Here is a 24283-nt window from a genome sequence, read left to right as displayed (position 1 = left end):
ATATTTAAGCCATACTTTACAAACTTGATAGTGTTTTCTTTGCATTCATATTTCCCTCAGTGGAAATGTCTGGCATCTACTTTTCACAATTTTGCGTTGCCCTGTGTGTTCTAAGATACAGAAGTTAGCATTTCAGCTCTTCCTGGAGGATAATCCTAGACTGCCCTGAAAAGAGGCGCCCCGAATTAGAAGGTGAAAAGTGATGCCTCCATGTGAAAGTTTAACAAGAGTGCAGAATGGAAATTGTTTAGCTTTTGCCCACATTACTTCAGTGATTGGAACTCAGGTTTTAGCCCTTTTCTTGCCTGCATATTACTTTTCTCTAGACTTGTCAACATTTTCCTTTCCTTTGTGAGCTCTCTGACATCAGAGCACATGAAAACACTAATTTCCTATTTAAAGCTATTGGGATGAGTCACACACATATTCCGAAATTATCTTGAGTCTATACATGGCATTCTCTGATGTGTGTTCTGACCCCTCACCAGATGTGCCTGCATTTCTATTGTTTTAACAACTGTGGCATTAGAGCTTCCTGGAGGAGGGCATCTCATGAAAAAAAGTTTGGGTGCCCTTTGGTACATATACAAGGATACCAATTATGTATGTGGATTGNCTATATTGAAAACAGTGGCCGGTCACACAGAAATTCAGCCAAACTTTTTTTTTTTTAAGTCGATGTAAATCTCCCATGCTGTTTAAATGTCGGAACTAAATTTACCAAACTTGGCAGATTTGTAAAGCTGAGCAGGACTGCCAAGTGTTCCCAGTTTCAAGCAGAGAGAGTTCTAACAGTTCCTGAAATACTTGTAGGAGGCACCTGGTGGTAATTGCAGTTTCACAAGCCTTCCGAGCGCCTACCTTGCTAGCTGGCAACTCTGTACACTGACGATTATTACAGTGATGATAAAGTATCAGAATAGAACAGTCCAGAATAAGGCACAGCCCTGGAAGGCAAGCAAATTCCCAGAAAACCTTCCTGCTGGAGAACCCTCAGCAATTAGACTGAGGTTCTTGACATCACAGCCAGCTGGTTACATCCAACAAATAAAGGGGGAGGGGGCAGATGATGAAAACTACACACACACCTGCAGATGTGACTTGGCCTGTTTTTTTTTTTTTTTCCTTCCATTTAATCAGGGGTTGTTGTCTGAGATTTTGCGTAAGGAAGAAGACCCTCGGACGGCCTCTCAGTCTCTTTTAGTAAACCTGAGGGCCATGCAGAATTTCCTCAATCTGCCGGAAGTGGAGCGGGATCGCATATACCAGGACGAGAGAGAACGGAGCATGAACCCTAATGTGAGCATGGTCTCATCAGCCTCTAGCAGTCCCAGCTCCTCCCGAACCCCTCAGGTGAGATATTTTCACTCCACTAACTTTTCACTCTTGGCCTTGGAAACATCTTGCCTTCGCTGATACTGTGTTTTTCTCAAAACCTAAGAGACATAATTCAAAGATTTCTTAATTCGCTGGTCATGTTGGTCTGAGGATGTGAACTTCTGACCATGTAAGGGTGATTATCCTTTACTGTGTCATATGGCATTTCTATCCCTTTAGGAAAATACCATTCTTCCACACAGAAAGGGCAGGAGTGGGTGGATGGGTAGGTTGTAGAATGTTTACACACAACTATTTGGTTACCTAAGATGGGGTCAGGGGATTTGAGTTGTAACTGAGTTTACATAGCAAGAACACTACTTTCCTTAAATTGTATATTAGTTTGGAAGCAGGGGTTGGAGGGGGTGGCGGTTAGGGTTGGAGGCAGGGAACGAGGAGAGGAATCCAAGCTCTCATTTAAGCACTTCAAAAAAGACAAAATGGGGGAGAGATCTGTGTATGGTTGAAGCATGCATATGTAGTGACTGGATCAGAACGTTTGGGAGATCATTCAGGGATCCCTTAGAAAATGGTAGTGGGAAGGTAGGCAGGCCTTAATGATTTTCCTTCCTTGGGTGATCTCCCTACAGGACGCAGTGACTCAGCCAGCTTTTCTTCCCTCCTTTTGTCCCACACTTTAAAAGCATTCTACTCTCAGGTCCTTCTGCAAATGCACATGTCTAGAAATGCTGTGCGCTTTAGAGATCCTAACTAAAGGGTCAACATCTCAAGTCAGCCAAGCGTCCTTTCCACTTCACCTCTGACCCTATTTGTTTCTAGCCTACTTCTAATTCTCCAAAACTGTTACTAGTCAATAGATTTAGGATAAAGCCATCTCATTCACTGTTGCCAAGATGGTTGCAAGTTTTGCCTCAAAACAGATACTTAACAAGTACACATTTGTACAAATCAGAAAAATGGGTACTCTGAAACTAAATTTTTTTTTGCTTAATTTTGGTGTTATGAGTGTTTTCTGGAAAGTTCCAAGGAACTGATTAAACATAGAAGCAGATTTCATTCTAGTAAAAATATTTGAGCTTTTTCAAGTACATCCATTTTTTTTCACACATCATAACTTTTTTTTTTTTACTCTGCAATAGATTTTTAATTGAAAATTGTTTTCTGTCATGCAGTGCCAAATTGTGATACTTTCACTTTAGTCTTTGGTGAATTATGGGTTTTAGTTACTGTGAAACCAAAAATAAGTCTCTTCACTGCTTACTTTGGAGGAGTGTAACCAAGCTTTTTTCTTTTTATTTATTTTTTTAAAAATATTGAGGCATACGTATTGAGCTACTGAGTTGGATGAGTTGTTAATTAACACTAATATTTACTTCTATTAAATTCACCAATATTATTGCCACTTTTGAAGCCCATTAAATCATTATAGAGAGTCCAGCCATGCTTCATGGCCATTTAACCAGTTCTCAAAAAGTCACTTCTCCTTGTTAGAAAATAACTCATGTCTAAGCAGTTTGTATTCCATTTCTTTGTAATATTTTTCTAATGCAATTTTATCTTAGGCACCTTTTCAAAGACCTGAGAGCTTTCAGAGCCAGACCAATTTACCAGGCAAAACTGACCAGGGTCAGTATTTTGCCGTAATGAATAGAAGAAAAATGTCATCTAGAAAATTCTGAGGTAGAAGTGCCCTTTGGGGACAAGAATAACAGGGAAATTTATCATTTAATTTCACAGGTTTGAGATTTCTAAATATAAATATAAAATCTTCTTCTCAAAATAGTTTTGAGAATACAACCATGGCACTGGTATTTGTACATTCTTTGGAACTTTCTGTTCAACATTGAGAAAGGGAAGTTATTAAAGTTTTTTTTAAAAACATTTCATGATTACTTACTTACTCAAACTTCTTTACATACATATCTCAATAGTAAAGATCCTTAGTGAAGCTTTCATTTGTGAGAACAAATATTAGAGGAATACTCACTGATTAAGCTTTTAGTTGGAGCCAGCAATCTATAGTACTCAGGCAGTCCTCCGTAGGTGGGTGGAGAATATTTCCTAGAACCCCATCAACATTTTATTATCAGTTTAAAACAAATGGAAGAAATGTAAAATGTAAAATTAAACCTTCAGAGTCCCATCTGATAATCTTTCAGTTGGCTCGTATTTCTTGATGTACTTAACAACAACAAAACAACAACATAAGGATAAGAATGATCATTTATTGAGCACTCTGTGTCAGGTATTGTGAGCATTTTGCGTGAATTCAGTCCTCACCATTTTGTGTTGTTATTCCCATTTTACAGGTAAGGAAACTGAGGTTTTAATGGGTTAAGTAATTTGTGTAAGATCGCATGATAGAGCTAGGATTTGAACTCTTGTTTCCAAGGCCTGGGCTCCTAACCATATAGTATAGTGCCTTGAGGGGTTTTGCTTTAGCCCCTAGGGTTCTAGAGAAGATTTGGCCAGTCAAGTAAGATGAGATAGTCAGTGACGCTAATAAATTTCAGTTGGGAAAGGAGGAAAGGTTTTTCTAAAATAGGTACTTAACAGGAAAAGCACTGCAGGTTAATTAGAAATTTTGAGAAGAAAAAGAAGTTTCTTGAAAAAAATGACAGAAAATTGGATTATCATGGGAAGACCCCAAACTAGAAAGCAAGAGGATGCTTGTAAAAACAGCCCCTGGGGATTTTGGAGGTGGGATAGCACAGTGGTCTCCGGCCAGTGCTGCGAAGCCAGAAACCCTTGAGTTCAAATCATGGTTCCATCCATTCCTGCTGTGTGTCTCTCCAGGAAGTTAAGGGTCTTCTTTTATTTTCACTTGTCTTCCTTAGTAAAATGAAAATAATAAAGTCTGACCTACTGGGTTCTTCAAAGAATTAAATGAAATAACAAAAGTAAAACACTTTCTGGAGTGCCTGGCAAATAAAAGTACCACATACCTTACAGTTATTACTACTTTGCAGTAATTAGAAAATAGTATGAGACAGGGAGAGAGGAGAATGCAAAAGTCAGTGAGCAGTCTTATGAATTAAAACCTTCACAGAAACTTAGGACATTAACTCCGGCTTCGAGATGCTATGGAGAATGATCCCACAGTATCCAGACTACATGCTGTGTCTCTCTCCAAATCTGCGTGCTGCTTGATTCAGTGGGAGATTAGCTCAAGGCCTCCACAAAAGGAAAGTAATGATCTGGTGACAACTGCCTTGGTTTGGGACTCTAGGGTGAGGGCAGACAGAAAAATTTCAGTTTAGTTCAAATCAGCCAGCTGTGCTCAGGAACCAAAAATTGGTGCCCACTCTGCCCAGAGTGCTGCTCCCTGGGGTTCTGAGAAGGTTTCCCAGCCCCCCATCATTACACACCAGAAGGAATGTTCTGGCAGTCCTTTGGATCACGGAGATGCAAATATTTTAGGGTTATCTCAACCTCAAGACGTACAGACACCTTTTACATTGTCCTTCATTTGTCTCTGAAGCTGATGGGAAATCATTCAATTAAAATGAACACGGCAGAATACATAAAACCACAATATGAGTTTAAGAAAATGAAAACGGCACATCAAAGGCATTCTGAAGCCTAGTTTTATGAAATGAAATTTTGTTTCATTTCCACTGATTTCCTAGGTGAAATTAGGTGACTATCTGGGTAGCATAATGATGATAGTGATGGGAAACCATACATACTCAAATGACATATGTAAAGCTTTAATAAAGAATGAGAGAGACTCGGGGGAGTGCATTAAATTGAGTAATAATTTATTATTTAGAGACCTCTACCCATTTACTCATTTTTTCCTGGAAGAATTGGCTCTTTCTCCTAGGTGTGCCATTTTTAGAAAGAAAGAGGTAACTCTGTGTGTTCTGCATGCTTGTTTTGCAGTTGGGGGATCTCTTATAGTTTGGTGCCCGGGGTAGCCATCGTACCTGTGAACCATCTAGTATACCGTGAGGAGAAGGACAGGGTTGACAAGACTGTGCATGTCCTATAGGAATGCACTGCAATTATTTCCAATCACAATTAACCTGATTAGAATAATGGACAGGAAGTGTCCCTTTGTAGCTAATGCAGTTTGGCATCAGCTGACTGAAATCCTTTGATAATTTCTGCACAGATGGCTGGGCTGAATGCAGCACTTTTTAAATTATTATTTTCATGGTCTCTTGGTAGGCCAAAACCTCGACACCGACAACAGACCTCCCCATTAAGGTGGACGGCGCCAACGTCAACATCACAGCTGCCATTTATGACGAGATCCAACAGGAGATGAAAAGGGCCAAGGTGTCTCAAGCCCTGTTTGCCAAAGTGGCTGCAAATAAAAGTCAGGTGAGTGGTTTTTTAAAAGAGCAAAAGTGAGGACTGGAATTAGACCATTCTCCTCCTCCCACCAATAAAAATACATCTGTTCCTATAATAATAATAACAATAATAATCCCTAGGGAACCTGTCATGTTCTGCCTTTTGCTCTATGGTTTGCTTTTATTCCCATTAGGGTTCAAAATAGAGACTAAGTTAAAATCCAGATTTTTTTTCTTTTAAAAGAATTTAAAAATTCTTTTCTTCAAAAAGAATCAGTCTAGAATGATTTCTCTCATAGTTCTAAGCAGTGCTATGTATCTTCTTTTTTTTTTTTTGTATTTGAGCAAACCTTAGTATGTACAAAACAGCATCTTCCTGAGACTCAGTTAGCTGGAATCTTGTCTCATCCCCTCTCTTATTCCCATCAGGGGAACTGCTGACTTTGTTATAATAACCTCTTTTCTCCAGCCCCAGAGACACCTCGCCATGTCAGGTGTTGCTTTTATGTGTAGAATACAGTTGTTTTTCCAGAGAAAACACATGTGCGGGGCGGTGGGGGAGTCCAGAATGAGTGCTAAAATTCATAACAGGAAAACATAGAAGCTTATCCAGTACAATTTCTCAGTGTCGGGATTGTGGGGAATGGAATGCTCCAGGGAAAAGGGGAGACAGATGCTTAGGTTTTTTATTTCTGTAAGCAGCAACAGTTGATGGGATCCACTATCTGTCTCAATTCGTTTAAAGGGACAACTACTACCCTATCCTCGAATGGGTTAGGTTGAGGTGGTTACTTATTTATCCCTAGGATGAATAATTATCCAGTGCAGGGTGGAGGAAACAAAAGTTAGCTGAAGCATAATTTTGAGAATCCTTTGATTCTGAGCTTGATTTCCTCTGTGGCCTTGCATGACAAATGTTTTCATCCCACATATGTAAATGGTAAAATGGCCCAGCATCTCCTTAACAGATCTTCTGTTGTGTGCTGTAAAGAAAAGGAGTTATTGAATATTGTATTTCTATTAAGCAAGACTATTTTCAATGAAAATTAAATTATCATTTTTTTAAATGATAGATAGTTAAATACTGTATTTAGACTAATTATATCGTTTTGGGATTTGACTTTTTTTTTTTTACCGGTAGTTTTGCAGTAACCTTACTTATTTTACCTGTAGTTTTGCAGTAACCTTACTTAAGTTATTTTTCAGATGTTGATAAAGAGAAAGGAGTAGAATATCCAGGAATTTAGAAGAGGATTGAAATATTCGTTTCCCTGTTTACTTTCAGTGTAGTCATTTTTCCAGATTATTCTTACTCTTCGCTCATCAATGAAACCATTGAAATACAGTTTGTTAAGATACGATGTCCAACCATAGTATGAAATACATGAAAAGAAAACACCATAGAGCCTTCTTAAACTATTAAATGCATAAAATCCCATGTACCACATGGCAAAATATAATGAGAGTTGGGGCTGTTAAACGAATAAAGCTGTTAAATGCATAATGCCACTTGGCAAAACTACTGTGCATTTAATGGTTTTCCACTGTGTAATAAAGGACATATGTGGTAAATGTGCAGTGAGTATAAAAGCTACACAATTGATTTTGCAAACCTACCCCTTAGTCGTGACTTGACGTAAATATCAAAGTTTCACTCAGTCCTTCTTTCATAAACCACGATGAAGAAAAACTGAAACCCATAGTCTGAGAGCTTGATTCAAACTGCCTGTAATCTCTCTGCTGACTTGGCACCATGGCTGTTGGAAATGGTGATGCCTCCAGACTCCCAAAATAATTCAGGTGGCTGATTGAAAGCTGTATTTGCCAATTGGCACAGGCTTGGCTTTCCAAATTTTTGTTGCCTCCTGAAGAACTCAGTAGCCCTGATTTTGTAGAATCTGGAGGAAGATGTACTGAGAATTAATATGCCAAAGGGTGACATTAAGGAGTAAGCCTGCATGGGGATAAGTTGCTTTGAGGTTTTTCCGTTTTTCATTAGGACAGTGACCTCACTCTCAGTTATGAATGGGGAATCTTATTGTAGATAGAGAGTTGACTAGACTGGCAAATCAGGTGCTAAGATTTTATAAAAACGGTACCCCCAAACCAAGCGAACCTACCTGATAGTTTCAAAGGCAGTTTAACATAAGATATTCACTCCCTTTTGTAAGTACCAGCATTTACTTCATAAAGAGCACATTTAGTGAAACCAATTGCCCTATTTGATACCTTGTATACATATTTGGCATGTATCCATAAGGTGTGTGTGTGTGTGTGTGTGTGTGTGTGTGTGTGTGTGGCCAAAATACTTAACCACTCCAAGCTTCAGTGGGAAGTGGCCACACCCTCTTTATTGGATTGGGAATACAATTGGGATTGGGAAATACAGAGATTTTCATTTCCTCTTCTGCATCCCCTTTCTTCCTGCTATGTTCCTTTGGAGGGTTCAGAAGTTCTTGGAGTGACTAAGGAGGCAGAAGAATAACAAGGGCTCTCTATTGTCTTGGAGGTAAAATTAGAAGACCTTTAATTAGGAACTCTTGTGAACTGGAGTCAGATTGGAACCTTGAAGGCACAGTTCAAATATGCAGAGCAACCCCTTCCCTTCCGTTTTAAATTTCTTTTAAAATAGAAATGAACCCTCCATTAAACCTCATCCACTCTTTGTTGTGAATTGCTGTCATCAGCTATTAAGAATAATCCCTAAAGCCGAGTGTTAGGCAAGCTTTGAATGAGAAGTGGGACAAAGAAAGGAGCATTTTGGAGAGATTAGGGTGGTGAGCCAAGGTGGTCTATGAGGTCTATGAGTGTTTAGGAACACAGTGAGAAGAAGGGTTCAGAAAAGGAGTTGAAAGGGTGACTCCCTTGTACAGCTTTGTCTATGGTCCTGTTGGCAAAAATATATTACTGGAAGTGTGTGTGTGTGTGTGTGTGTGTGTGTGTGAGATGTCAGGATGCATCTGCAGCCCTCTTTCTCCAGTTCAGCTCTAGCTCCTTTGTCATGCATGGCCAATCTGTCATTGAATTCCATTGAATGTTTCCTATCTGACCTTGCCTTCCTCTTCATGGGAGGGGAGTCAAAGAAGGAAAAGCAGAAGAAAAAATCAAGAGGAAAGGTATGGTTATGCAGATATGTTTATTTCACCTCACTTTCAATTTAGGATCAGTGTGTGTGTGAGAGAGAGAGAATCCTGAGGATTATCTTTTTTTTCTTTCTTCAGAATACTCAGATTGTTGATGGTCTTCATGGGAGCGAACACACTGTTGGTCATGATTGTTCTCTGTGAATCACGAGTCCTTAGTAGGAGGGGTCCTCAATAGGAGCCATCACTTAAAATCATATAGGACATTTTTTGCATCACTTCAGTATGACCCTTACATACAGAGAGCCACCAGGGAATGAAGGCCCCAGTGTGCAGTTTGAGTGGACACAGGAATTCCTTGTTCTTCTGCTGCTTCTTGTAATCTCTCTATTTGTCTTACTCTCTGTGCAGTTGCTTTCCGCCTTGCTCCCCAACTGCACCTGTTACACGTGATCTGGGAAATGGGAATCCAGAGAGAGAAAACACAGTAGCCCACTGCAGTCCTTCAGGGCTGGCCATGTGCTCTGTGCCAGCATCTTCAGCCACATTTCTTTCCCTTGACATCAACTGTTCCTTTCCCTGAAAACAAATTCACTGTTTCTCTCATATGCTGACCTTTTCTCCTTTTTATAGTCTATAGTAGTTCAGCTCATTGAATACTGAGGATGATCTAAAGTTCGTGTATTTTTTTGGCAAGGAGAGTGAGTCTTTCTTATTTGTATACTCAAAGACCCAACTACGTACGTGACTGCCTTTTCCTACTATGTTTGGGTCAGAATAGACAGAAAGACAGGTAGAAAGACAGGAAGGGGCTTATTTTAATTTCTCTTCTTCTGTGCCCCCATTTAAAAATATGAAAGACAACAAATGAACAGAACCTTTAACAGGGCACTGGGTTTGCTTACCTTTCTTTTTTGGTGAGGGGAGGGCTCCTTCTATATTTGGAAAGCAGAGAGACGCTGAGGCACTGCAAAAAAGGAGAGATAGATAACCTAGTTGTGAAATCTCAGGTGGTGGCAATGAAAGGGCCAACCCCAGAGACTGCTGGGGTAGCAGAAAGAGAGTCATCTGGGAACAAACAGAGACCCAGGGGCCTGTCTAGTGAGATGACATAGGATATCCTTATCTCCACCAAGATTAAAGACCCTGGAGATCCCCTTCCCACCACACACACTTTCCCACTTCCACAAACCACAGAAGCTAACACTAGGACCAGGGATAGAAGAGTCTTTTATTCCTACTGCATGAAGAAGTCAGAGAGGGAGCCATAATCATGATCCCACTTCAGCTGTGGAAGAGGAGTTTCTGGCCTCCAGTACACAATTCTGAAATCCTTTTCCCCATAGAAGCTGTGTTCTCCATGGTGATTGGGTTTCAGTATGTTCTACACTTCATGTACATTAGGATTAAGTAGATTTTGTGTACTGACCTTTATTCCTTCCTTATCACTTATGTTTCTACCCAACAAAATGTATTCCATGTTCCTACTGACTTAATAAATTATATTTCTAAATAGAATGGTACTTAGCTTTAGATGTAGATTACAAACTCAGATTTTATGAACTTGCTTCCCTATCATAAAATTTCTCCTTATAGATGGTCTGATTTGCTTAACACACTGAATGATTTAAAATATGCAGCTCTTTTTGACATATCCTTTTAAAATAAAGCAGAAACAAAGCAAAGATAGATGACTCTACATAAAGAAAAACAATGGATATATTATTTGGTTTGTTTTCTTTTATTCTTTGCTGTTAGAGTTTTTATCACATTCAGTATATGTGATACTATATCAAGCTAAGATGTTTTCTTCATTTAGTCTTGGGCTACAACATTAACCTTTGTTTTTGCATCTCTTAAAAATGCCTAGGCACAATTTAGTTGTACATAGATTTTTTAAGGAAAAAACTTCTATTTTATGATTACTTAAGTAATAGCATTCTTATTTTTGAAAATTTAGAAAGTGAAGAAAAGTTATAAAGGTAAAAACGTGAATCACCTGTAATTCTACAGTGCAGGGATAGTTATTAACATTTTAATTTTTTTAATTTATTTTTTGAGAGAGAGACAGAGCAAGCAGGGGCGGGGCAGAGCGAGGGAGAGAGAATCCCAAGCAGGCTCCATACTGTCAGCATGGAGCCCGATGCAGGGCTTTCCTAAGTGATAAGGAAGGAATAAAGGTCAGTACACAAAATCTACTTCCTAAGTGATAAGGAAGGAATAAAGGTCAGTACACAAAATCTACTTCCTAAGTGATAAGGAAGGAATAAAGGTCAGTACACAAAATCTACTTAATCCTAATGTACATGAAGTGTAGAACATACTGAAACCCAATCACCATGGAGAACACAGCTTCTATGGGGAAAAGGATTTCAGAATTGTGTACTGGAGGCCAATTTACAGACCATGAGATCGTGATCTGAGCTGAAACTGACTTAAGACGCTTAACCAACTGAGCCACCCAGGTGCCCCACTATTAACATTTTTAGAATCTTTCTTTCTAATGTATAATATGTATATGGATGTGCACATGCATGTTTAACTAATTGAGATCATACTGTACAACACATAATTGTAAGATGAATTAAAACTATAATTCTTTTTTTAAGCCCAGCTTTTCATGTAGGAGGGTAAATTTATAAAGTATGAAATATTACCTTTTATCTCATTATTAGTTTCTTAGTCTTTCAAAAATATTACACAAAGATCAAGGTTTTGCTACTTTGCTCACAAAGATGTTTGACATTTATCTTAACTTATTACATTCCCTTTATGGGAATGGCTTTACTGGTACTGGGATAGCCCAGGCGATTGGGAGTACATGTCTGGCTGCCCCATCTCTCTGGTATAAAAAGTGACAGGAAGTGGTATGTGAGTGGGTGGTCTCAGTCTCACTCCTAATGATTTTGCTCTCACCTATTTAGCATGTAATGCAGGCTAAAATGTAGCCTTCCTGGGTAGCTGCCCCTTCCTGCCAGGCTGGTTTCTCAGTAATGCGGTCATATCAACAGCCTATCAAGAAGCACTTTCTACTTTTGTCAATTGGGGCATGTTTACTGCAGTTTTAGGGCTATCCACCAAATTCAAATGGAAAAAATTAATATATTTACACTACAATTATCATTTGAAAAAAAGTTACTGTGCCAAGCAGTCAAGAAATTAGATTTCTCAACATTCCCAAATGCCAGATTAAAGCAGCCAGTCAACACAATGACATTTAAGCATCAAATTGAGCCCTTCGTTCTCTGCCTTTTTTTCCCCCTCAGCATAGTGTTAAAAGATTACATTCTGCTGAGAGATTATCATCAGAAATTCCCTCAAGGTTTCAGTTTTTATATCAATCTTATAGTGAGAAATGGGGTTCTTTTTACTACCCCCATAATTAATTATGTTAATGTTTCATGCCCTAACAGTAGCTTTCAAGAGAGCTCTTATTTAGATATCAATGAAGATTAATCATGGAGTTCATAGGCAGTTCTTAAAAGTCAGATACATTTACCCATAGTTCAAGTTTTTGTACAAGTTTTAAGCACATCTTTATCTACTGCAGAAATGCTTGAGTTACATTATTTTTCCAGTTCATGACATGGCACCTTTGGAAACTTGCATGTGAAGCAAATCAGGTTGACATATTAAAACTACTTCTCCAAATTCTCCCAGCCCTCTTACAAAGAGTGCATTGAGTTAAATCAGGGTTCTTATAGTTGGAGAATGTTTGTGCCTATGAAGAGCTCCTACCACTTTGCTGTAGAAACAGTTTAATCATCTTCCTTTCACAGGGCCAAGACCAGGGTGAGGCAAGCTGGGTCCTAGGGCATAAATGTTAAGGTGGTACACACTTTCAGAGTTGCACTCCCTAAATTTTGTGCATTAGTTGTTTGTTTGCCTCACTCGGATCCCAGCTCTGATATTTTAAAAAACAGTCATATTCCCAGTATCCTCAGGGTCTGGGTTCCCCCCTCCACCCCCACCCCACACTTACAAGTTTTTAAGTAGTCTGCAAAATATATAGTATTATGTCATAAGTATGTGGAATTTGGACCTGACATCAGGAACTGGAAATATTTTGGTTATTTTCTGTTTGATGTTTTAGCCTAGCATGTTTTGCTATTAATACCTTTCTAGTATTTAAGTGGAGAAGTTCATTCATTTTTTGACAAATATGGATGGCTTTTTTCAGATGCATATTCCTATGTATGCATGTGTGTACATATTTATACAAAATCATACCATGTCTCCACATTATTATATAGCTGTGTTTATCCCATTTATCTTTGGTAAGGAGGGAGATTTTATGAAATCCCCTCTTGTCTTGAGTCCTCTGTAACAGAAGTTAAGGAGTTGTTTTGAAATAAAATTTTCATTACTCTCAATTACAGATTCAATCTTTACAAACACATCCATAGAAATGTGAGAGACATGCCCAGAGACAGCTGGAAATTGGTCCCCATGAAAATAGTTTAGAACTCTGTGTACAATTTTGAAAAATACAAAAAAAGCAGATCATTTTTAGTTACCACATTCAAGGTATAAAATAATTAACCTTGAACTGTAACCAAATGCTAAGTACAAACCTTTCTCGGGTTTAGATGACCTCCTCGTCAGGGAGTCACTGAAGCCCTTGACAAGTCTCCCTTGCAGTTAGCCTTTTATCCATTTCAGTTTTCTTGATTAGGTTATCTTGAATCATTAGGGGGTTTATTTATTTTAATAGACACTTATTGGATTCATGAAAAGAGAATTTGGTGACTAAGAAACAAGAGCTGAATATTATCTGGCTCATTTCACACTTCAGAAGAGTCTCAACCAGCTGAAGAGAAATCCTCTCACAGTTACAAAAGTTTGTTTGGGGACTTTATGTGCTTCCATTTAGAAAGCGACTGTCTGTGGTTAATAATATGAATTTTCTTTTGAGACACTCAGAAAACATTTCCTTTTGGTTACATATGCTGACATTTTCTGTATTGAGGATGTGGGTGAGTAAATGGCCTTTTACATTTCTGTGCAAGAAGCTTTGAGTCATTCTCCTGAAGAACTGTTCATTTGCTGACTTATTCATTCATTGGAGTTCCTAGAGGGGCAAAGACGGGGGATAGGGGGTGTTTTACTATTTGTAGACTGAATTCACTTATCAGCTCTGTGTTAGGTGCATAGGGCACATTACAACATAATGACTGTGACAAGGCCCTGTCTTCAAGGCAAGTACAACCTTACTTAACAGGAGCAGTTACTTACTGTTTCTCTCTTTGTAGATCAGACTAGGCTGAAAACTTGTGTTTGTTGCTAAGCAAATGCTGGTTTATTGTAATTTTGTAAAATTACAATATTGTAATTGAAATATTGTAAAAACTAGGAAAGTTGTCACCAACACAGAACTTAAATTGTTTAAAGGAAAAAACATGGGACTTGGGAAAAGTTGGAGTCATTACCAGTGTCCTGGGGTAGGAAAATCACTAAGTACACAGTGACATTTCAGTACCACGGACAGGAACACTGCTCTTCCCATTTGCTTCCCCTCCCCCCATCACTTCAAGGTAGTTTGGAGCTTATGGGATTTAAACACATATCTACTGGAGTCCAGACTCAAAACACTGATCATATTATTGTTTTGTGAAAGACATTCCTAATTATTTGGACATTCTCAGCTTTTGGTATGTAGTTTGGAGAATGTCACTCTGTTACTGTCTTATTTTCTATAAGTAAAATAGATACTGCCTTTCCGATTTGTTTTTAATACAGGAAAGCCGTAAAAAAAAAACTTCTCATGTGAATAACAACAATAACAACACAGAAAAAAGAAAATGGTCAAAACCAGAACAGATTTTTAAAAAATTATTGATATAGTGTGTTTTTGATATATGTCACTTTTTTATGTGTGAGAATGAAAACTCCTATTGGGTGAAACATATGAAATATCTACTTTACCATTACCAGGTCACTGTGAATCTTAATTTTATTGTTGAAAAACAAAAGATCTAGGCTAGGACAAGTGGTGTTTTGACTTTATCATAGATGTTTTCCTAAGGACTTGTTAGGAAGGAATGAGGGAGGAAGAAAAGGAAAGAAAGGAAAAGAGAAAGAAAAGGGACATCTAGGTGGCTCAGTCTGTTGAGTGTCCTACTCTTTGTTTTGGCTCAGGTCATGATCTCAGGTTTTGTGGGTTCAAGCCCCATGTCAGTTTCTGCCCTGATAGTGTGGAGCCTGCTTGGGATTCTCTCTCTCTCTCTGCCCCTTTCCAACTCAGACTCACTCTCTCTTTCTCTGAAAATAAACTTTAAATAAAAAAGAAAGAAAAGTTATTTATCATATCATTTAGAAGCTTTCTATAGTTCCCATGGCCCATACTATTGAGGAAATTTCTTTACATGTTATTCTTTATAATCTGACCCCACCTCTGTTTCTAGACTGCAGTAGCCCTACAAAGTTGCTTCTGATTCCTGAGGTGTGATAATTTTCTAGATCCCTGTATTTGCTGATAATGTTATCTCTGCTTGGAATATGCTTCTGATCACTTCCTCTCCCCAACTGGTGAAATCCATCTTTATCTTTCAAGATCCACCTTACATATCATATTCTCTATGGTGATATTTTTCCTGAGCTTCATAGCCTGAAAACTCACTTCCTTGCTGGTGATCTCAATTCACCTTTTCAATAAAAGTAATCAAATCAAATGATATATGTAACATACCAGCACATTGCATGGCACATAGTAGAGGATGTTCAGTACAAGATTACAAACTGAATTAATGTACTGAGAGACCTGTCACTGTTTGCATTTATATATTACATATAATATATTAACATATAAATTGGGTCATCCCATTTTCTTTATTGCATTCATGTATTAGAGATGAAAGAACAATCTTTAGAACATATACAGGGTTCCTTCAGAGAAATAGTGCCCCTTTTCAACTACACCTCTTTGAATTTGAGGCTGTAAAACATGCCAGTAGGCTAATTTCTATGCACTCAGATAATTTCAGTTCAATCTAATGAGCATTTATTAAGCATCTTTTATGTGTAAGGAATCACACTGCTCTGGGAATGCTAAAATGAGTAAGAAACCAACTTTTTCCCTCTACCCCCATCAAGAAGCTGACGACTCCTTCTTCTTCTTCTTCTTCTTCTTCTTCTTCTTCTTCTTCTTCTTCTTCTTCTTCTTCTTCTCCTTCCTTCTTCCTTCTTCCTTCTTCCTTCTTTCTTCTTCCTTCTTTCTTCTTTCTTCTTCACATGTATTTATTTTTGAGAGACAGAGCATGAGCAGGGGAGGGGCAGAGAGAGAGGGAGACAGAATCTGAAGTAGGCTCCAGGCTCTGAGCCGTCAGCACAGAGCCTGACGTGGGGCTTGAACTCACGAACCGTGAGATCATGACCTGAGCCGAAGTTGGGCACTTAACTGACTGAGCCACCAAGGCACCCCAAGAAGCTGACCATTCTGATGGGAATACACATATAATAATATAATAATAATCATCATCAAATTGTGGAAGAGTATAGTTAAAATGCTTTGGGGTCATCTAGAAGTGAGCAAACAGTTCTCACAGATGAGGTGATACCATGTCACCTGAATCTTGGAATATATCTTCTCATGAGGGACAGAAGGTTGAAAATGGTACATTCCAGCCAAGGGAGTAACATGAGCAATATAAGCTGTGCTCAGACACTTACAATTCACTTTGCCTCAGTTCTACCATACTAAAAATGCTAAACCAACTGTGCAAATATTCAGCCAACCTTAGGTTAAAACCAAAGAGAAATCATAGATGGGTAGGTATATACCCCATAGTCCATGCCTGGAGATGAGAATACCAAGCATCTTCTGTGAGTCTGTAAGTAATTTACAATGGCTGGAGCACAAAGTCAATAGAGGAATTGATGAGGAATACAAGACCATGAAGGAAAAACAGGAGCAAATAGTGGTTCTTATTGTTGCCTTTTTAAAAAATGCTTTTTCAATTGGGAAATAGGGATGTGTCATTTAAGTATATATTTAATAAAACTTTTCATTCACTAAAAAATAAACTATGGGATTATTTATTTTTTAAAAAGAAATAATGGCACACTTCTTCAAGTAGTAAAGATTCCTAATACATTTATAACATGATTTGCTTTGCAAATTTAGATTGACAGGCAACTTTTCCAGAACATACGGATCATAAACAAACTATATCTTAACTGGTATGGGTGTCATCTCACCTACATAGTTGCAAAGGGTAGTCAGAGTGGTTTTTTGACTGAAGCAAACATTTGGTTAAGAGACTGATTAGATGGCTAAAATGAGATGTTTATAAATATTACTCTTATGCATTGAATGCTTCAGAGCTCTTTAACCATTGATTACAAGGATGAGAACTTTAAACTTCTATTCCTTTTCTGAATTCAGAGTTTGAAGGTAAAAGAGTTTTAATCATAAATTCCTTGGCATCATTACACTTAGGCTTCATGTATATTTTTCTACATTATGTTTTTTTGACATTTTTTGTTTTTAATAAATTTTAGAGTCACAGAAATGTTACAAAATAGTATAGTTTCCATATAACCCTCATTTAACTTCCTCTATTGTTAGCCTCTTACATCACCATAGTATAGTTATCAAAACCAGGAAATTAACATTGTTTTAATACTACTAACTAACCTAAAAAGTTTATTCTAATTTCCGTAGTTTTCCCACTAATATCCATTTTCTGTGCCAGTATTCCATCTAGGGGCCACACTGCATTTAGTTATTTCTCATAAGTTTTCTGCAGTCTGTGGCCATTCCTTGGTCTTTCCATTTTCTTTTCCTTTTTTTGTTAAAGTTTATTTTTATTAATTTCAAGAGAAAGGTATAGCATGATCAAGGGAGGGGCAGAGAGGGAGATAGAATCCCAAGCAGTCTCCTGGATGTCCACACAGAACCCAATGCAGGGCTCAAACTCACAGACCTATGAGATCATGACCTGAGCCAAAACCAAGAACTCGATGCTTAACCGACTGAGCTACCCAGGCACTCCCCTTTCCTTTTTTTTTTTTTTTTAATGACAGTGCCACTTTTGAAGAATACTGATATGTTATTTTGTTGAACATCGCTCAATTTGGGTTTGTCATAATTCAACTGAGGTTATGCATTTTTGGCAAGACTACTGCAGATACTGCGTTGTGTCCTTTGGAATGCGTCATACCACAGGGTTCATGATGTCCGTATGTTATCACTGGTGATGTTGCCCTTAATCACCCACTCAAGGTGGTTTCTTTGTACTTTAAACCCGATGGCTAATTATTATCTGCTATTTCTGACAAATAACAAGGTAACAGACCATGGAATGTGGAGCTGGAAAGAGAACTTAGAGACCATCTTTTGTAAACCCCTCCTTTTCTGGTTTTTTCGAGAAGCTGTAAAAGGATAACCACTTGCCCAAGGGTAACCCAATCATTTAATGTCAGACCAGGAATTTAGCAGTTAGGTCTCAGGGCTCCAAGTTGAAAATTCTCTGAGCTTCCTAGCTGTAACTCACTTAGCCACAGTTTTACCATACTAGAAAGGCTAAGCTGACTATATGAATACGCAGCTAACCTTTGGTCAGAATTTACAGCCAGACTAAAAGAGAAATTACAGATAGCTATATACCCTATGGTATGGTGCCTGCTTACAGAGCTGACCAAGACTGAAAATCAGATAAACTTCTGCATCAGCATTTCTGAAATGAAAATAATTCTCCTGGAATTCTCCACACAACACACAGGGAACAACAACAAAAAACCTACTTGAGATTTTTAACAGAAAAAGGAGATTTGTTTATTAATAATTCATGAGTTCCCATTGAACATGCACGACAGAAACAGTGCTATTCAATAGAGAATACTGTCATCTGTCACTGTTTTATTTGACATTTACACTTTTTTTTCCCTGATACTGCAAAACTTTCTTGGATGGCATGCAAAAATTATATAAATGAAAAAAAAAATCCCAATGTGGGGACTCTTTATCTCTTCTGTGGTGGGTTCACTCACAGTTTCATACATGTGTGTTCATGCAGCAACATGGCACTTTCTCACACATTCATTAGCCACCAAACAAGCTAATAAGAGTCCCCCATTGAGAAAACAGAGATAAGCATCCCAAATGGGCTGGTGGAAGGATCATGTGAATAAAAAGATGGAGGGTGAGATGGGAAGTGGGGTGGGAGAATAGATTTCCGGAAGGTAAGTCTACAAATACGTGGAATGAGCGATGAACCAGAGCAAAAAGAAAGTAAATTGTGGCTTCCATGAAGAAAACTGACAAACATAGATTGCCATTTCAAATGCGAAATAAATATTTATAAATGGCATTACAGGAGCCCTACTAGTAGGGGATATTGGCGTTCAGTGGAAGAGCAAGTCAGAGTTAGGAGCACCTTGCAATTTTGTGCTACTGTAAGGCTCTTGACAATCTTTCTGCTCTGTAGGTTAGTTATTATTTATAAAAATCACAGAACCAGCTGATACATTCATAAGCTAATTATTGAAGCAGCTGGGTACACATGGTGCAATATGTCCAAGGCTGTGAAGTATCACAGATTTCTTGGGGCCTGCTGTGGTGGGGGTGCACTGTGGAAGGCTCCATCCCTTAATCTGATCAGCCAAGCAAACACTTTGTGGGGAAACTAGATTAATAACCCTCTAAATACCATGAATGTGCTTCATCTTCAAAACCAGTTTCCCTTAAACATGCTTTTAGCTCAGCTCCATCAGGGATTTGAGGAAGTTCTCTGGTTCCCTAAGAACAGGGTCTTGTTGGCTACATCCCTGTGCCAGAAATTAATTTGGTTTGCTTATGCCTGCACACATGATCACACTTGTGTCTAATCTGCTCCCTAATAGCTTCAAGGTCAGGACCTTGCATGTCAGTGGGCAAATTGAGCACCACACTTCTTAAAGACTGATGGCAGACAGCACACAGTCCATAACGAGGCCTGTAGTTTGTTCTAAGTGATTGTAATGAGTGCAGATTATAACAGCGCATATAAATCAAATGTGGCAATGAATGTTGTGCGAGACATTCCGAGTATCATAAGTGGAGATACCACTCAGCTGTCACCTGTCTCCTTTCAAGCTGCAGCTTCCCACAATGCAGTTCACTCCTCAAGCTGAACAGCAGGTGCTGTGTCCTCCTTAAGGTCTGGGTATCTCAGAACTTCATCTTTTAACAGATGTAGGTTTTTGTTTTTATTTTCTCTTAAATGATTGGTCTCTATGCTATAGCCTCCCCTGGGAGATGTTAAACATACCTGTTTGAAACATTTGAAAGAGTTCGGTTGGAGACTTATTCAGATCTGTATAGAGATAGAGAAATAGCTCAGTTTTCCACAGATGATTTATTTTCCATTTCAAGAATTCTTTCCTTTGTACAAAGAAGCCCTTGAGGAAACACTTTGGGACTAGGAGATTTTTTAAAAATATAATTTATTTCCTGATAGAGATAAAAATGTAATTGTCTTCAATTTTCATATACATTGCACCTTGAAAATCAGCATTTACCTGTCTCTCAATTGACTTGAAAGAAATCTATGAAAATACTTGGAAAAACATTTCCAAGCAAATGATTTGGTATCTTGTTTTCATTCTTCCTAACCCTCTAACTCTCCCCAGCTCCCAGTTTATTGCAAGAAAAGATCAGGTCTGCGCAAATGTGGCCTCTCACTTGTAAAAACAAGGCAGTGTTGTGTTACAGATTAGTTTATAAATCCCCAGTGGCTTCACAGTTCAGTGCCTACAGCTGCTGCAGATGGGCCTGGGTTTTTGTCTCTTCGCGGTGCTGCAGCCGGCAGTTGAAGGAGAAAATGGAATGATCAGGTTATTAACATGGAGGCCGCGAGGAAGAGGCTGCACAATGAGAACAGCTGGTGTTGCTGTCTTGGCTGATGCAGCGGAGATAATCAAATCTTGCCTCTTTTTGGGTAAAGGCAGAAGACACAGTGGAGAGTTAGACAAACAACAGCTTACGATATTATATGGGGTTTTTATAATGCATGTCAGGGACTTTCATTGGCTTACAAGTTATGATATAGAATTTGTTGGGATTTGGGATTTCATTTTTACAAAGTCATTTGTGTTTCTTTATGCACCTTTTCAGAAAAATTCTTACTCTTATGCAAGAGGCATGATGTGGGACAATTCTTGTTTTTAAAATTAGCGATGTAGCTTGGAAGTGATGGGTTAGAAAGCTACTGGGTAAAATATTTTGACATGAGTCAGTGAGCGATGTTGACAGCATCCTCTGTATTATTTTCATATAATCCATCATTATTTGCATTACATTTTCTTTCTCGTGCAGTTTCAAGTGAGAGAACATCCGGATGCCAGAATTGGGAGCACATTTGCAGGTGTGACCCGGCCAACTGCCTACCTTCCTGCAGGTGTGGCTGTGGCAGGATGGTGATGGTTAACTGGGTCTAGGGCCCAAGGCATTCAGAGATTGAGAACACACACAACTTTTTCATTCTTGCTAAGGTTGTTGTTTTTATTTTGAGGAGTTATAATTCTAAGACCATTTCCTTCCTAGAGAATTCAGTGCTATTTACACTTTGACATTTCTCCTTCTTTAGAATTCACTATGTCAATACATATTTGTTCATTTTCAAGCTTTTCTTAGAATGGGATCCAAGTAGACAGTTTTTAAAAATTGTAGCTGACCAACATGAATGAATTTTTTTATTTTTGGAGAATCAGATCACTGTAATCTTGCTTGAGTATCTTTTACAAAGGAACCATAAATTTGTTGAAAATATATTCAGTAGGAAGAGTGATAAGAACATTAAGAAGAATGAAGATTCATGGCCATTGGTGTAACCACCTGTGTGGTCATTGGTTGGTTTTTCAGAGTTGTCAGACTGTGACCTCAGTCAGGCTATCCTCTGCAGCTCTGCAGCCTACACATTAACTCAAGTGACCTTCTCTCCGTCTAGGGCTGGCTGTGCGAACTGCTCCGCTGGAAGGAAAACCCCAGCCCAGAGAACCGCACCCTCTGGGAGAACCTGTGTACCATCCGTCGCTTCCTGAACCTTCCCCAGCACGAGAGGGATGTGATCTATGAGGAAGAGTCGAGGCATCACCACAGCGAGCGCATGCAGCATGTGGTCCAGCTTCCCCCCGAGCCAGTGCAGGTCAGCGCCCCCTTCCCCCTCCAAACTGAGAGAGGCTGTTGATGCCAACAGTGTCAAGGGTCACACCACCTCCCATCGGAAGGTGTCTCCTGCCATGTCCCTAAGGACAGGGCATCCTGTTCTCACAGTGGGCACAGTGTGTGTGTGTGTGCACATGCTCACACGGGGGGAAAATGAGTGAGGAGTTGAATCAAGAGGAAGTGCTTTCCTGGGTGTGTTTTATGTGTGCGACTGTGAAACCAGGGCACACGTGGAGAATTCAATCTCCCAATCAGGAAACAGAGTTCATAGTTTCCATCAGTTTACTTATTTTTTAAAGAAAAAAATCTGAAGTAGCTAATAAATTAATCTGAAATCCCTCAAGGAACGGTTGATTAGGCTGAGGAAAAGAAATACATCCACATGAGCTAGAAAATGCCATTGAACTCAACTGAATCTTTGAGAAATTTTGATAGGTTCTTAATATTTTTTGATGAGTGCTGTTTTTGGTTTCCTCTCTGTTAGAAATCTGTGTTCATTTGGGTTGCATGTTTTGTTTGGTTAGTATTTGCTCTCTTTGAGAGAAATACTATTTTTTTCTAAAAGCAATTGAGTTTAGCTACCAAGTCTTGCTATATTCTAAAACCAGTAACTTTTAGGAAGAAATATTAACTAGGTTAATATCCCAAGGTTTGTCCACTTCTGAGTTTTGCCCAGAAATTTTTTGGTGAGTTTTGAGATTTGTCCTGAAGTCCAATATCGCCAGTGCCAACTACCGCCAAAGAGGACCCTGCAGGGTTTCTGTCTGAACCTCCTTTTGTGTAGCAAGAAGAAAGCAGGAATGCATGCATGTGTGTATGGAATGGAAGAGAAGATGAGGAGAATGAAGGAAGCAAGGAGTATATTTCTTGATCAAGATATCAAAGGAGAGGTGGTCAAGGATTTGGCAAAATGCTCTACCCTGAGGTCTCCTTAACTCCTTTCACCTCAATCCAATCTCACATGCCTGGGGGAGAAGCCAGAAGTCAACGGGTTCATTATATCACCAATCATCCAAATACTGACATCTCAGTCAGTGCTTTCATGCTGTCATTGGTCATTTTCCAAAGTCACAGAGTGAATTGCCCAAATGATTAGACTCATGACATCGTACCGCTAGAAGCACCTAGAAGCATTCTCAATATGATCACAGTGAACTCAGAGCAGGTGGGTGATAAGAGCATCAGGCTCTGGTGCTGACAGCTCAGAGCCTGGAGCCTGGAGCCTTCTTTGGATTCTTTGTCTCCCTCCCTCTCTGCCTCTCCCTTGCTTGTGCTCTGTCTCTGTCTCTCTCAAAAATAAATAAACATTAAAAAAAATTTTAAGACAAGAGTACAGAGCTAAGTCGGGGAGCCTGCTGTCCTGGCATTAGACTTCTGCTAGGGGCAGCTCCTTCCATGGAGGTGAGCCCCAGGGCATACCCTTCAGGACCCACTTGCCCCTTCCCCTGTCTTGTCCTTTCCTCCCAGAGGTCTTGTCCAGGTACCAGGGCACCTTCCTATCGATAATTAGACAAACATGCTAAGTCACACAAAACATGGTTTTTAGAGTTTGAGATTTAGTAGAAATTAAAATTAAAGAGGGAACCCATATAAGTTCACCAACCTTTTCTTTCGAAAAATACATTCATTTGAAAAATTCAAGGGAAGCTCCAATTTATTATCTATATCATTTTATAAAACAAATACTTTTTGATATCAACAAATTAATGAAAAGGATAGCCCCAGACAAATAATCTTACATGCTATATAAATTCAGTCATATGAGAAACTTCCTGTCACCTTTGTTTTTCTTGTTTTGATGTGAACTAGTTAAAACTTCTGTGTTGAACCAACCCAGGCCAAGGACTATCTTCAGGGAACTACCAACTTTGTGTGGAGTTTTCATTCAGGGTCCATCTTAGTTCAGTCTTTGTGAAGTAGAATAGAACGGAAGTGAAAAATTGATTCTAGACATTTATAGCATCCAGTTTTTATCGTAAGATGACACAGTTAAATTTAGACAAATTTGAAATAAAAGTTCTAAAACCATTATAATTAAGGATCTTCCTTCATTTGGATCATGGATCCTATACATTTCTTTCTCTATTCTTTGTTCAGAAGTTCTCATTTCCATGAGGTCCCTATGTTTAGGTAGCTAAAAGGATATTCAATAGAATATTCTAAATGACCAGTTTGAATGAAGTAAATTTTAGAAGCAGACCACCAGTTGATTTATGAGTTTTGTTATCTTTTATGTTAGTATGTCAAAACTAGAGTGTGCTAACAATATTTAATGACTAGGAAAGAGTCAGCTTGTAATTTTCCTGTAATAGCACTTTGTGGCTATTAACATTAACTTCTGATATCACTAAGAGAATTCACTTACTCTATAAAAGGCTATTCCTATCATTCAGATCTTAGCTAAAGAGTTTATAAAT

General features: G+C 38.7%; 1 protein-coding gene across 3 annotated transcripts in view; it reads left to right on the top strand.

Annotated features, from left to right (window-relative positions):
- The window catches only part of SATB2 (SATB homeobox 2), a 190775-nt gene that overhangs the window by 131748 nt on the left and 34744 nt on the right, over window positions 1–24283 (top strand). For all 3 annotated transcript variants that reach the window (XM_077745765.1, XM_077745764.1, XM_077745766.1), the window contains 3 exons: window positions 1141–1353; window positions 5512–5667; window positions 21649–21846. In XM_077745765.1, coding sequence (XP_077601891.1) covers window positions 1141–1353; window positions 5512–5667; window positions 21649–21846 — 567 coding nt within the window. The remainder of the gene's footprint in view (window positions 1–1140; window positions 1354–5511; window positions 5668–21648; window positions 21847–24283) is intronic.

Source organism: Crocuta crocuta, unplaced genomic scaffold (assembly GCF_008692635.1).
Source record: "Crocuta crocuta isolate KB4526 unplaced genomic scaffold, BGI_CrCroc_1.0 scaffold564, whole genome shotgun sequence".
NCBI lineage: Eukaryota > Metazoa > Chordata > Mammalia > Carnivora > Hyaenidae > Crocuta > Crocuta crocuta.
The sequence above is the reverse complement of the archived record's forward strand: the minus strand, read 5'-3'. Positions and strand labels throughout refer to the sequence as shown.